At 35.8% G+C, this 12,988-nt stretch overlaps 1 protein-coding gene across 1 annotated transcript; it reads right to left on the minus strand.

The window, feature by feature from the left end:
• Nucleotides 1-412: 412 nt before the first annotated feature.
• LOC145783710 (uncharacterized) lies at nt 413-10,732 on the minus strand. The gene is made up of 9 exons (XM_082595599.1): nt 10,422-10,732; nt 8,235-8,348; nt 7,773-7,827; nt 7,106-7,150; nt 6,376-6,528; nt 5,887-6,012; nt 5,371-5,440; nt 1,034-1,103; nt 413-656 (listed from the first exon to the last, which is right to left on the minus strand). The coding sequence occupies exons 1-8, from the start codon at nt 10,674-10,676 to the stop codon at nt 1,055-1,057; spliced, it is 867 nt and encodes a 288-aa protein (XP_082451725.1). The 5' UTR covers nt 10,677-10,732; the 3' UTR covers nt 413-656; nt 1,034-1,054.
• Between the last annotated feature and the right edge of the window lie 2,256 nt (nt 10,733-12,988).

Raw genomic sequence — 12,988 nt, forward strand, 5'->3', positions numbered from 1 at the left:
TTTTCATCTTCCAGGCAATAAACGTGTCTTATATTGCTGAAAGTATGGTTTTTCAGGTATTTTCCTTTTAGTTTTAAATTGTATTCTGAAGTTAACAAGTACAGCACGTCTTTATCTTGATACTCGCGTTATATTTAAATTAAATTTAAGCTATAAAACATGTTACGCCATTATTTATTCATGTTTAAGTCATTACGTTTATAAAAAGTTGAATCAAATAGGAAATTTAGTAAGAATAAATACTTCCTTTTGAACCGTCCTGCGTAAATATTCTGACTCGAGCTAACTTCCTCTGACTCTTATCTTTTCTATTTTGTGATCACTCGCAAAAAACATTCGATGAAATGGTCGCAAAGCTTTCATAAGGAGAAGGCACCAATCATTGCAATGACTTATTAAAACTTCAGAAAGAAAATCGTTTCTGTATTTACGATCTGAATACAAGCATAGACAATATTCACAGCAAATAAATATCTAAAATATATCGAATTTCTATCAGGCGACATTTCTCAATACATGTGGTTCCGCTTGTCAAAAGTTTAACATATTGGACCGAAAGACTGGGCGGACTAGCACCACTCCCGTGTCCAACACTGTATCACAACAATTCTTTCAGGTGTTTCTCGAGATTCGAGTGTTGCATGTCAATTACATCTCTAAAAATAAAAAAATAAGTTAAATTATTGAAAAGATGCAGGGTATATTAAATGTCAAGTGACAAAAGCTGTCTTCAAAACCACATTAGCATAAATTTTTTAAATTTATTATGGATCATGCAAACATAGAAAAAGAGATAACCATACAAAATTTTAAGCTGGTGTCCACTTGACTCGGAAATGACCTCAAAAGTTGATATCAATGCACTCAGTTCTAACACAAGCAACCAAATCAAATAACTGATATCTAGTTTCATTGGATGATGATGCATGTAGATAGCCACTTTGTTTGTGGTTTCTTTATAGCAGAAAATATTTTGTTTAAAAATTATTTTTCGCGATTAAAAGTATCCAATTCGAAATTAGCACAAACTTACAAAGTCCACTTGTTGAAACTCTCAAGTCATAGTAACAGTTTTCATTGCTTGTTTTGCTTTTCGTTTCAATCTGCAATTGTAGGAATTTAGCTAGACTAATGCAGTTCAGACAAAATTGCACAAACCTTCTTGGTTTTAAATATTGCAAAACTATCAGTAGGCTAAACTAACTTAGATATTATTTAGACGAAATCATTCCTAATGACATTGCAGATTTATTTGTCTAACAGCCGATTTAAATTAATCTGCCATCGACCTTTTTTCAACCGAATTAAATCTCCCTAAGTCAAGGTCGAGACAACGCCCTGTTTCAAAGACAATTTTATAACTGTTCCGTTGCCTTCTGAAAAAGCAACAACTCCCAATTGCATTCCCCAGAAGAAGGAAGCATGCAGTGGCTCTTTGGCCAAAAAGCATGGATATCCGTAGTATAAAACAATATGTATAAATAGCTTACACACCAACTTAAGCCAGAACTCGTGATTTAATACCAAACAAAGCAAATGCTGATTTGAATACAGCGGAGTTGGTTTAATGTCGATCATAGCCGTACGAGACCAAAGCATTTTGGGGGGGCAGAAAGTAAATTTGCCCAAATGTGGACGCTTTTATAGAAATTGCCCAAATATAATGTATGCGGTGCATGATAACTATCCCTGATGATAACAGTGAAAAAGTAACATAACAAGATCACCAGCAGTGGCGTAGCCAGTAATTTTGAAAGGGCGGGGGTTGAGGGCGTGTTTCGCTTATGACGACACCCAGCAGTGGGAGGGTCTGGGGGGCCTCCCCCAGAAAATTTTGAAAAATTACTTTGCATTTGGTGCATTCTGAGAGCATTTTCAACACAAATGTTGTTATGAGTATTCCTGTAAAATGATGCTGTCCGGTGGCATAGCAAAAGGATAAGATCATGTTTTCTTCGGTATTTTTCAGAAATAAAGCTACAATTCTCTATGTTTTCTTGTTGCTAATTCCTGGCTGAGATATTTGAATGCTTGGTAATGGCAAAACTCGCTCTTTGCAATACCCCCCTCCCCCCCCCCCTGGCTACGCCACTGATCACCAGCTAGTTAGAACTTCTTACCAAAGTATTCAAGATAGAACAAATGAATTCATCTTTGAAGAGCATGGTAAGTAGGAGTAACAAATATTGTTTTACACACCACAAATAATAAACAAGGCCACTTACATATTCAGTTGTGATGTCATAAAAGACTCAGAAAAATAAACATTGCAGGAAACCGGCTCAGGGTGACCATGCGGATTCAGAAAAAAGTACATAACAATAAAGAAATTATAATTAAATGTAATAAAACACAGACATACTACTTCTGTTCAAATAAACTTTGTTCAATCAATTAAAGTAGGTTTGATGATACGAATTTTAGTACAAAAATAAAAAGGTCCGGCAGCACTACTTCTAAAAATATAGTTAGGCTGGCTGTAGCGCACCCAGCATGGGGCTAAGGGGGCTCAAGCCCCCCCCAAACCCGCCACTAAAAATGAAGTTTTTGTATGTTCCTCATTTAGCCTATACATTTTGCTTACAGGTTAGGTATGAATAAGACACAACAATACAACAGGGCTGAGCATTATAACAATATATTTTACATATTTAACTTAAAAATAGTTTTAACAGTTGAACATTTTCGGTTTAACTTAAGCCCTCATCAGGAATCTGAAAATATTTATAAAAATGCAATAAATTTCAACTTCTTGAAGGTAAAATTACATTAGGAAAAGGCAACTACATAAATAACTACCTACGAAAAAACTTGCTCCACGGGGAAGGTGATACATCAAGTAGGCTAAATGTTGAAGAGAATGGACTCGACCAGCAAATAATTGTTTGTTTAAATTTGAGTTATAGCGTTTGATTAACAGTGCTTCCTAAATTTTGGTGTCAAATTGGGATTTGTCTTTGCGTAAAATTTTAAATGAGTCGGCAGAGAATTTTCGATCAGAGCAAAAAGAACATTCCATGATATGGTCTTTGATGGCACTTTTCTTTAACTCCCTATAAAGTTCAGATGCTCCTGTACTCTCGTGGTCAAATGTCTGGTGGACATACGTACCGATGTACCGTACGGTACGTCAATGCCGAATCACACGGACATGTAAAACTGTTTACGACGTTTCAGCAGAAAGACGGCGTCTGGGACTTTACTTGAAAATACGAACTAAATTTGAATGTTTTGTAAGTAGAAAAAAACGTCCATATTAAATTTATTGTTTACAAATTTAGTGTTTTGCTTCAAAGTGTTTTCGTGCTAGTTGTTGTTTTCGCACTTATTTGTGTTGGCAAACGAAAATCTAATTCTATTTTGTCATACATGACGAAAACGTCGAGATCTATAGAAGATTGCAAGAGTGGACGTAGGGATGAGGAAGCTGATGGTGCTAGTAGCATGGGGTTCACTAGGCCAACTTCTAATCTGATTGAGAGAACGAATCCTGATGTATCGGCACACCGGTGGGTTGTGGGCTGTGAGCAGTGGCGTAGCCAAGGGGGGGGGGGGATTTCAACATCCCCCCTTTGGCACGCGTGTTACGTCACGATATTGAGAATGATGCTTTCAGTTTCTTTATGTCTTTAAAACAAAGTTTGCCTAATTTTAAGCGAAACTGCATTAAAAGAGCGAGTTTTGCCGATACCAAACATTCAAATATCTCAGCCAGGAATTAGCAACAAGAAAACATAGAGACTTAGTTTTATTTCGAAAAAATGCCGAAGAAAACATGATCTTATCCTTTTGCTATGCCACCAGACAGCACCATTTTACAGGAATATTTATACCCACATTGTTGTTGAAAATGTTCCTCAGAATGCACCAATTCAAACTAATTTTTCAAAATTTTCTGCGGGAGCCCCCCCAGACTCCCCGCCGCTGGGTGTCGTCTTAGGCGAACACGACGTCGGGCTTCGCCCGCCGGCCGTCAAACCCTTCCCCTCTTCAAAATTCCTGGCTACACTACTGGCTGTGAGTGCCTTTAAATATAATCAAGGGATGGGTATTGGCCTATTGTCACTGTCACTATTGTCGCAAATCACTCGGCCGACATTTTTGAATTAGCCCCCCCCAAACTTTTTTTCTGGGTGCGCTACTGTAGGCTGGGTAATTTGATGACAAAAATAACTACGGTAAGTTTAATATATTCTAAGTTTGCATACAGACGGTGACGTAGGATTCAAAGAACCCAATTAGCCTAACAGTTCGTATTTACATTGATTCAATGTCTGAATATTGAATAATATTCAATCATCGAATTTGCAGAAGGCGTCGTTGGATTTTCAAAAAATCGCCGAATAGGAAACTCGCCGAAAAAGGCTCTGCCTCTGGCCGAATAGGGAACTCGCCGAATAGTAGCAGAACCTTTTTATAAAAGTAACCAAACAAAGCTAAGCAACACCTTAACATTACAGTACTTTTAACAGGTATAACATGTTTTTGTAAATGTTGTGGTGGTGTTGCTTAGCTATGTCCATTTATGGTTGAAAAAGTACTGTGACCTCCCCACCCGAATTGTTTTGTAAAAGTACCGGTAGGCTATTCACCAGATTTATATAAATTCATGTTTTGTAGTTGCCCAAATCAAGATGATGCATTTATGGATATTATGAAAAAAATTAAAGACTTTGTACATTTTGATGCGAGGCAACTGCATCAAGCCAATTTGGGCAGTTTTATAAATAGACTATGATCAGATAATTTCATATTTTTTGTTGCCTTAATCTAAACGATACAGTTATGTAAATGGGAAAAATTAATGAATTTGTTCATTTTGGGTAAACTGCCTCACGCTAATTTGGGCAGTTGCATAAACAGACAGACTAATCAGTTTCATCAAATAATTTCATGTTTTTAGCTGCCCAAATCAACACGATGCATTTGTGAAAATTAATAAAATTAGCTATATAGCAAATTTTGTGTTTTGATTTGGGCAGTTTCACAAAAGTATTAGAGACATATTTTGGTGGCTGCCTAAATTGGCATGATGCAGTTGGTTAAATGCATTTCATACTATAGTTTGATCACCATGCAATACAATACATCAGTACGGGTGTGCCAAATGAAAATTTTGCGGCACATTTCTTGTGCAAACAAGAGGCTGTACTTAGTTTGATAGGTAAAAGATATTAATTTATAGTTTTTCTTAATTCATGCAATTTTGTAGCTTTTTATATAGCAATTTTTGCCCTAATAATTTTAAGATTTTTCCCGGATTCGCGACGTTTTGAAACAACAGGGGGGGCGGCTGCCCCCCCTGCCCCCCTGGCTCGTACGGCTATGATGTCGATTGACTTCTTAGGTCGAATTTATTATCAAACTCACCCGAAATATATGAGTAGTCCTGATCCAAACCCAACAACAACAACAACCAACACGCCAGTTGTGATTGCAACTATGAAAATATTGGTTTTGTCAGAAGATATTCTGAATATTTCGCTTTCAAATAAACATTCTTTTTACCACATACATTTATGAGAAGGATACACATTTAAATATTTTTGTGTGCGGTAGGCTACTGTGTTACTTTGCGATTTCACTTTATTGAACAAAATATAATCCATAGCATACTTGCACTCTTGCAGCAGCAATGAAAGGCGATAGAACAAACTAGTTTATTGTTGGAATCTTCCATCACTGCATTGTGATATATCAAGTTGGACTTTGTTAAGAAATACGTTTTCAAGCCTTTTGAGTTAACCGTATCAAAGTTGTAATCAGCAGACCTAACGTATGTTACCACAGAATTCATGTAGGATAAGATTCGCACCAACTGCTTTCTTCGACATTTAACTTGAATTAGGCTACATGCTTGATTTGTACATTGAATGATTGACTTACGAAATAACAATGCATTTTTATTGGTGGAAAATTTTTGTGCTGGATTTTGAGCAGACAAACTCTGCTGGTCTTGGGCAATAATGCTGCGATGTGCAGCATTGTTTTCGGTATCGGATGGTGGTTCACCTGAGAAGATAAGAATCATAGTTTACGATGATGTATAATTGCAGTATCCAAGGTACAATTATTGCATTGAATGGACCTAAGCTATTATGGCGCATGCACACTGTTTGTAAATATTATGGAAAAGTAATTCTGAGCAACCAAAATCAACATTAGTTTGCGTTTGATGTCGCCAAAAAGCTCTGAAAAAACAAATTGACTACATTGACTTAGCGGAACACTACTCATTAGTCATTTTTCAAAGGAGAAAGACACTGGAGTCACAAATAGATGAGATTGATTTTTGAAACGATCATTAAAAAAATAAAAATTAGTGTATAGGGATAGAACTTTTTTTTAATTTTTTTTTGCCAGAAACAAACGTACTCCGTTCTATCGATTTCAAGCTCGGTTGTGACGTCACAACTTGCATCATCTTTTGAGAGTCGTTTATAGCAACGAAACCAAATAACTTCTCTATGATGTCATTAGTTTTGATCGCAAAACCAGGTTTGGGTTGGATATGAACAGAAATGGCTTCTGTAACGAAGACGGTTATATAAAAAAAAAACTTTAATTTTTGAGAGCTTAGGAAAACATACTTACATTGATCAGTCTAGTCAAGCTAAGCCACATGTAAGAAGTATATTAATCTATGATATTCAGTAAATAATGAAAATGATTCAAAATGTACATTAGTTTCTTATCGCCAACAATAATTATAATAAACAAACAATAAATTGTTTACAGTTGTTTTTTAAAACCTTTTGTTAAAATCGCAATTAAAAAGAGTTAAACGTTGAAGCTAAATTAGGAAAGAAATCGGCCTACATATTTTCTATTTAGGTCTTGTGTTTACTAAGATACTGTACGCAGTGAACAGTGTTGAAATCATCAATCAAAGTTAGAAATTTGCATGTTTATGGGTCTGTGTTTGGAAATATTTATATATCATAAGATGGAAACGGAAAATTCCTTTGATTTGAATGACTAAATTAAGTTGTATTCAAGTCACAACTCCTTCCCAGACAGCAAAGTAATCATTTTTTACATTGATTGAACGTCTGCAGACGTTAAACCAATGCAAAAAAAAAACGGTGGCTGCCTGGGTTCTTACCTATTCTTGGTAGCATATTCTTTTTGCGCAGAAATCGTACAGAAGCTGAAATAACAAAAACCAAAAGCTGTAATCAAGAACTGGTTAACTTCTTACACTTCAAATCACCCTTGAAATTCTTGAACCAATTTGTTAAAGTCAAATCTAGAAATTGAAGTCAAGTAAAACGGTCTTGAAACCAAACGTAGCTTATCTGCTTGACATCAACTTCGTTCGTTGATAGAGCAAAAGAATACGAGAGCTTTGATTTCAATAAATTTTGGTCCATACGTCAAACAAGATTAGAGAGAAAAGAACATCCCCGCCACAGCAATGGCAAAAAATTGAACCAACTACCCAGCTAGTAAAATTAGTCCATTTAATATTTCTTGAACGTCTGCAGACGCTGGACGAAGTTGCCAGAACCATATTGGAGCTTAGGCTACTCAACATGAAACTAACTTTACATTGACCAACTGTGTCCAGAAAAATTTGCAGGAGACAGACTATGGGATATGCAAAAATGTGTAGCAAGTAATAATAAATAATAGGCATTTATCGAAACGTTGAAAAAGCACGTCCCTTCGTCTTTCTTGTGCATAAGTTTCTATCAACGCCTTCAATGATGTGCACTTTAAATAATCACTAAGTAAAACAACTGGTTGTAATCATCCATGCGATCACTTACCAAAGCAAGGATTCTTGTAGACAGCCTTGTAAATTCGTGCGCACCTGCTCTGACTCTGCAACCACAAATGGGATTATGCAGTTTTGAAAAAGTTCTTTCGTGAGATGTTTGATCATCATTATCATCATCATTATCATCAGTGGTAGCCTTCCAGCTTAGTCCGGAAACATCTTGAATCTGGGGTGGTAAAAAGATAGACCCTCGGCCCCAGAGCCTCATACGACGACGACCATCGTTATCGTTACCATTATCGTCATCGTCATCATTATTATCTTTTTGCAATACTAACATTTTACATGTGTTTATGAACGTTACAGTTTGTTAGAAGTTTCATCAATTTGCTTGTTTTTTTTTTAATTTGCATTAAATTTTTGTGAAATTACTTCAATCATCAACTCAGATTGTAATGCGAAAGTCATTTTCAGAAATGGGAATTTCACTGCACCAACAGACCCGACTTACATTTTCGCAACTGCATTTCTGGCTAGAATTGAAGACTGATTTTGCCAGTTTATCCATAATTTCGGCACATATTGACAAGTCCCGCATTTTTGCGTTACAACGTCCAACTTTCACCTAAACAGAATCAAGGTTTACATATAACGGTGTTTCCAATTTTCTTTTCGGTTTTCATCACGTATGTAATAAATCAAATACTACTTCATACTCATTGACAAGTTCATTACTTGTATGACAAAACATGATTAAGAAACCATTTCTCAGAAGCCATTTAAACTATTTCTCTATCTTGAGAAGTTAATACAATGGTCACGCTTAACTTGGAACACCTTGCAAAACTTGTTACTAGTTCTAGCATTAAACCACTAGTTGTAGAAAAAATAGATTTAAAGCAGCATTTGAATACCAAATGACAAAACTTATTTATAATTCAATAACAACAATTGATAATTTGCAACGAATATTTAATAAAGTAACTGAAAAGTTAGTTTTTCGGATACTTACTGGCCACATTTGAAATGCAAATGAAGTAGCCTATTAATTTTATCTAAAATATGTAATAAAAATACATCTGATTCAGTTTTGGTACTTAGATTAGTTTGACGGGGGAGGTTTGCCCTTAACCAGTTACTTCTTGGCGTGTGATGCTAAAATATTAGAGCCCTTCAGGTCAGTAGCGTAGCCAGGAATTTTGAAAGGGGGGGGTTTTGACCACCCAACAGCGGGGGGTCTGGGGGGGCCTCCCCCAGAAAATTTTGAAAAATTACTTTGAATTTGGTGCATTCTGAGAGCATTTTCAACAAAAATGTGGGTACGAATATTCCTGTAAAATGGTGCTGTCCGGTAGCATAGCAAAAGGATAAGATCATGTTTTCTTCGGCATTTTTCGGAAAAAAAAGCTAAGTCTCTGTGTTTTCTTGTTGCTAATTCCTGGCTGAGATGTTTGAATGTTTGGTATTGGCAAAACTCGCTCGTTTAATGCAGTTTTGTTTAAAATTAGGCAATTTTTTTTTAGATTGAAAGCATCATTCTCAATATCGTGACGTCACACGCGTGCCAAAGGGGGGGGTTGTAACCCCCAAAACCCCCCCCTTGGCTACGCCACTGCTTCAGGTTAACCTACAATACTTACAGTACATCAAATTCAGCTACTATTTTGGAATAACCTGTACAGCTTGTTTCACCTTTACTGGGGATCATCAGAAGGTCTTTATTTAAATAGAATATATGGCTGAAAATCATCTTTAAACTTATATCGTCAACCTTTTTAACGACACACGCACTCGTTACAAATGCGATAACAATAATAAAACATTAAAACAGGCACCATGTCTGTGACGTAGTAACCGAATTGTATATGACAGTGGCCACAACAATCACAGAGACAAGCGATGGGAATTGCAAACTAACCTATATTCTTATACATTGCACCATTTAATCGAATTAATTTGAGAATTTCATTAAATATAATACATCTAAATCATTGGCTTGTTATTAGATTATTATATTAAGGTTAGATCATTGGCTTTGATTTTTAGTTTTGTATTTGCTGGTCGTTCGCTGATCTAAAATATATAAGTTTTAATTATCGTTTGCGAAATTGATTCAGATTTTTTGCTTTTACTTGACAAACTATGAGAAGGCCATTCCATGCAAACTTGAATAGCATACAAACTGCATCGAGAAGCGTTTAAATTAACATACATTATTAATTAATTTTATTATTTATTAATTAATTAATATTTTAATGCTTTGATATAGTATATACTAATGATAAGAATTTGTTTTTTTTGACTTACTGCCTCGATGGTGTGAAAGGGACCAAAAACTCATTTCAACATTGGTTTAGCTTTCATCGTAAAACAATACCTCCAGTGTTCGACACTAATTTTTTTTGCTTTTGCGCTTGGTCTCGAGAAAATATTTCGCACCTTACTGGAGGAAATGAAAGCTTTGGCACCACATTTCAATATGATACTGTGCAGGTTAGTACGTTTATTTAATTTTATTTAATTTTTATAGATTCTATTTGAATAAGGACCTTCTGTTCATCCCGAGCAATGGTGAAACAGGCTTTATAGATTTAAAGAAAATAGTAACTGGATTTGATGTAATTTGCTCTGATTGGCATTTGCTTGGTATTGAGCACTTTTTGTAGCCTAATATCAACAGCATTTATTGTTTACTTACAGCACATTTAGCTTTTAGTCCAATCAGTGCTTCTCTGCATGTTTTGTCGTGTTGACATTGGATAGTTGCTTTTTCGCAAGACTGGGGTTCAATTATTTTGCTTCGCGTTTTGCCTTCTCCGCTGTCTAGAAGTTCTCGATCACTTCTAGTGGATTGATGTAAATTATTTCCTTTTCGCGAGGATACGCTGTTGACGAAAATCATGCATGCGCACATGCAGACAATCAGATGCATTCCGCAAACCGCTTTAGTCATGATTTTTTCAAAGAAAACACTCAGTTTCAAACTGTATCAAAAGAAACTGTTCTTACGACAACTCTAACATATGAACAGCTGCAAATAAATCAAGTTACAATTTTGTACTCCCTTGAGACAAACTTGTTCTTAAAGCTGGATAAAAACTTAATCTACTAAATCTACAGTCGAGTAGAATGTTGCACATAGCTCGAAGCTGCAGGTTTTCGTCTGACTCTCTTCAGGAGCTTTATTCTGACAATAGCTCCTGAAGAGAGTCAGACAAAAACCTTCAGCTTCGAGCTATTTGAAACATTTTACTCGCAATGTTCATGTTTTGTACCACCAATCAACTCTTGAATTAGTTTCCTAGCAAACACGAGAAACAATTGCACTAATTTTACATGTCGCGGCGAAAAGTAGTCCGAAAATAAAGCAGTAATACAACAAGACTGTATCTGTGTTTAGCTGTGATTCTTTGCGTTCAAAATAAGTTTACACAAAACTCTAGGAAGACAAGAATATTGTTGCAGCCAACCCTGGTTCTAGTCTCCTCTTGTGCTTTGAACAATGTACTAGAATGCTTTGACTTTCCAAAACTTGGTGAAAGGAATAATTTTGCTAACAGTACGACTTAAAGAAAATTTTTGCAAAATGACAATTGCGACTGTTTTTTATCATTATTTTAAATTTTGTGTTCTATTAATACACTAGTCTCATTTCAAGAAAATGAAGACCACGGTTAAAGACATGCCTTTCTCAAGTCTCAACCTTTTCTTTACCTGAAGATTCTTCTGAAATTTGCCTTGGTGCATAGGCCTAAAACACTTGATTATGATAGGGTAGGTAAAAAGTTTATCTATAAACGCTTTAAGTTCACTACTGACAACACGTAAAGTCTTTGACTTGCAAACTTATTTATGTTTTTCTAGAAAATAGTTTCAGCTTCATTGTTTTAAAAGCAGGAACCCTCAAGTCAATCATGAAAGTTTGCTGACACTCTCATCTATCTGTTATCGTCGAAAATCCAATTTAACTCAAACATGTACACTTACGGAATCTCTTTCGTCTGTACTCTTTCTACGACAATTTATGGTTTGTCCATGCTTGCTTCATCGGCCATGCCAAGTGCGCTCTTGTTGAAAAAAGATTTAGTTTGATGGATGGAGATTTCTGTTGTTGCCTCTCCCTTCGGACAAGCGCGTTTCTCTGTGTGTGTGCGCTCACGCAAAGTTGTTGTATAAAATAAAGACTTGGAGTGTGCGAGCATTAAACAATGGGATAAAACAAACAAGAATCTGTAATTATTATCCTTTATAATGTAATGGATCGCTTGGCAGATTGGAGCATAAAACAGCAATCTGGGTTACGACATTTTTTGTTACATTTTTTTTATCTGTTTTAAGACAATTTTGGAAATACATAGTAAAGCATAGCCTACATACATAAAGTTTTTACTTACTCTATATCAGAAAAATGCAGTTCTCACTTTTAATACAGTTATATCTATGTTTGCGAATTCAACAAAAAAACATAAAATAAAAGAAAAATGATTTTGTTGCCTGTGGGTATAGTTATTACTATAATAACGTGATTAGATTTGAAATGACGTAAATGGACGTAATTGTTTCGATGAGAAAATGGCGCTCAGACGCAATGGATTTTGTGTGAACCAACAATCTACAAATTTGGTTTCAAATTGCGAATGGATCGCATAACCATCGTTCAAAAGTTCCCACGCCTAAACAAGAAGCCTTACGCAATGTGCTTTTGTTTCAGCGTCTCCACATTTTTAAATATTCAATCAAAGTACATTCCAATAACCTACATTTTTTAAAACTCAAGCTTAAAATGAAAGCTACATAAGCATGTATAAACACTTTCCTGATAAAGCTTTGAGCTGGAAGTGCCTCCGAAACTGCTTCAAATAAAGAGAGCGGAAACAAAAACGCACATTACGTAATTTGCGTTTTTTTTACTCAGCCATTAACTAAATTGTTATTCACAATTGCATTTATCTGTGGATCAAATCCTCGAGGCCTGATAATGGCTGCCACGCGCTTCGTAACTAAGCAGCTGCTCAGCGAAGTGATGATGTCACACACTGTTCACCTGTCAAATGAGAGGCAAAGCAATCTTTTTTAAGGCTGCTTCGGTCCGCCATTTGTAGTTGATTTGCCCTGTTAAAGCGTACTCAACAAGGTGAAGCTGAAGATAGTATCGACTAGACCAGTGGTCTCCAACCTTTTTAAGAAGCGACCCCAAATTACATGAAAATGATTTTCAACATTTACATGCGACCCCATTTTGTTTTTCCCAAAATCGTAAGAAAA

Source organism: Aplidium turbinatum, chromosome 14 (assembly GCF_918807975.1).
Source record: "Aplidium turbinatum chromosome 14, kaAplTurb1.1, whole genome shotgun sequence".
In the NCBI taxonomy this organism is placed as follows: Eukaryota; Metazoa; Chordata; class Ascidiacea; order Aplousobranchia; family Polyclinidae; genus Aplidium; species Aplidium turbinatum.

Excerpts from the sequence above, each read along its gene's own strand:
- LOC145783710 (XM_082595599.1), bottom strand. The coding sequence starts at position 10,676 with ATGACTAAAGCGGTTTGCGGAATGCATCTGATTGTCTGCATGTGCGCA. Across the intron at positions 7,828-8,234 it reads AGAAATGCAGTTGCGAAAAT|AGTCAGAGCAGGTGCGCACG; the intron begins GTAAGTCGGGTC and ends TTGTGGTTGCAG. Across the intron at positions 6,013-6,375 it reads CTTGAAATCGATAGAACGGA|GTGAACCACCATCCGATACC; the intron begins GTACGTTTGTTT and ends TTATCTTCTCAG.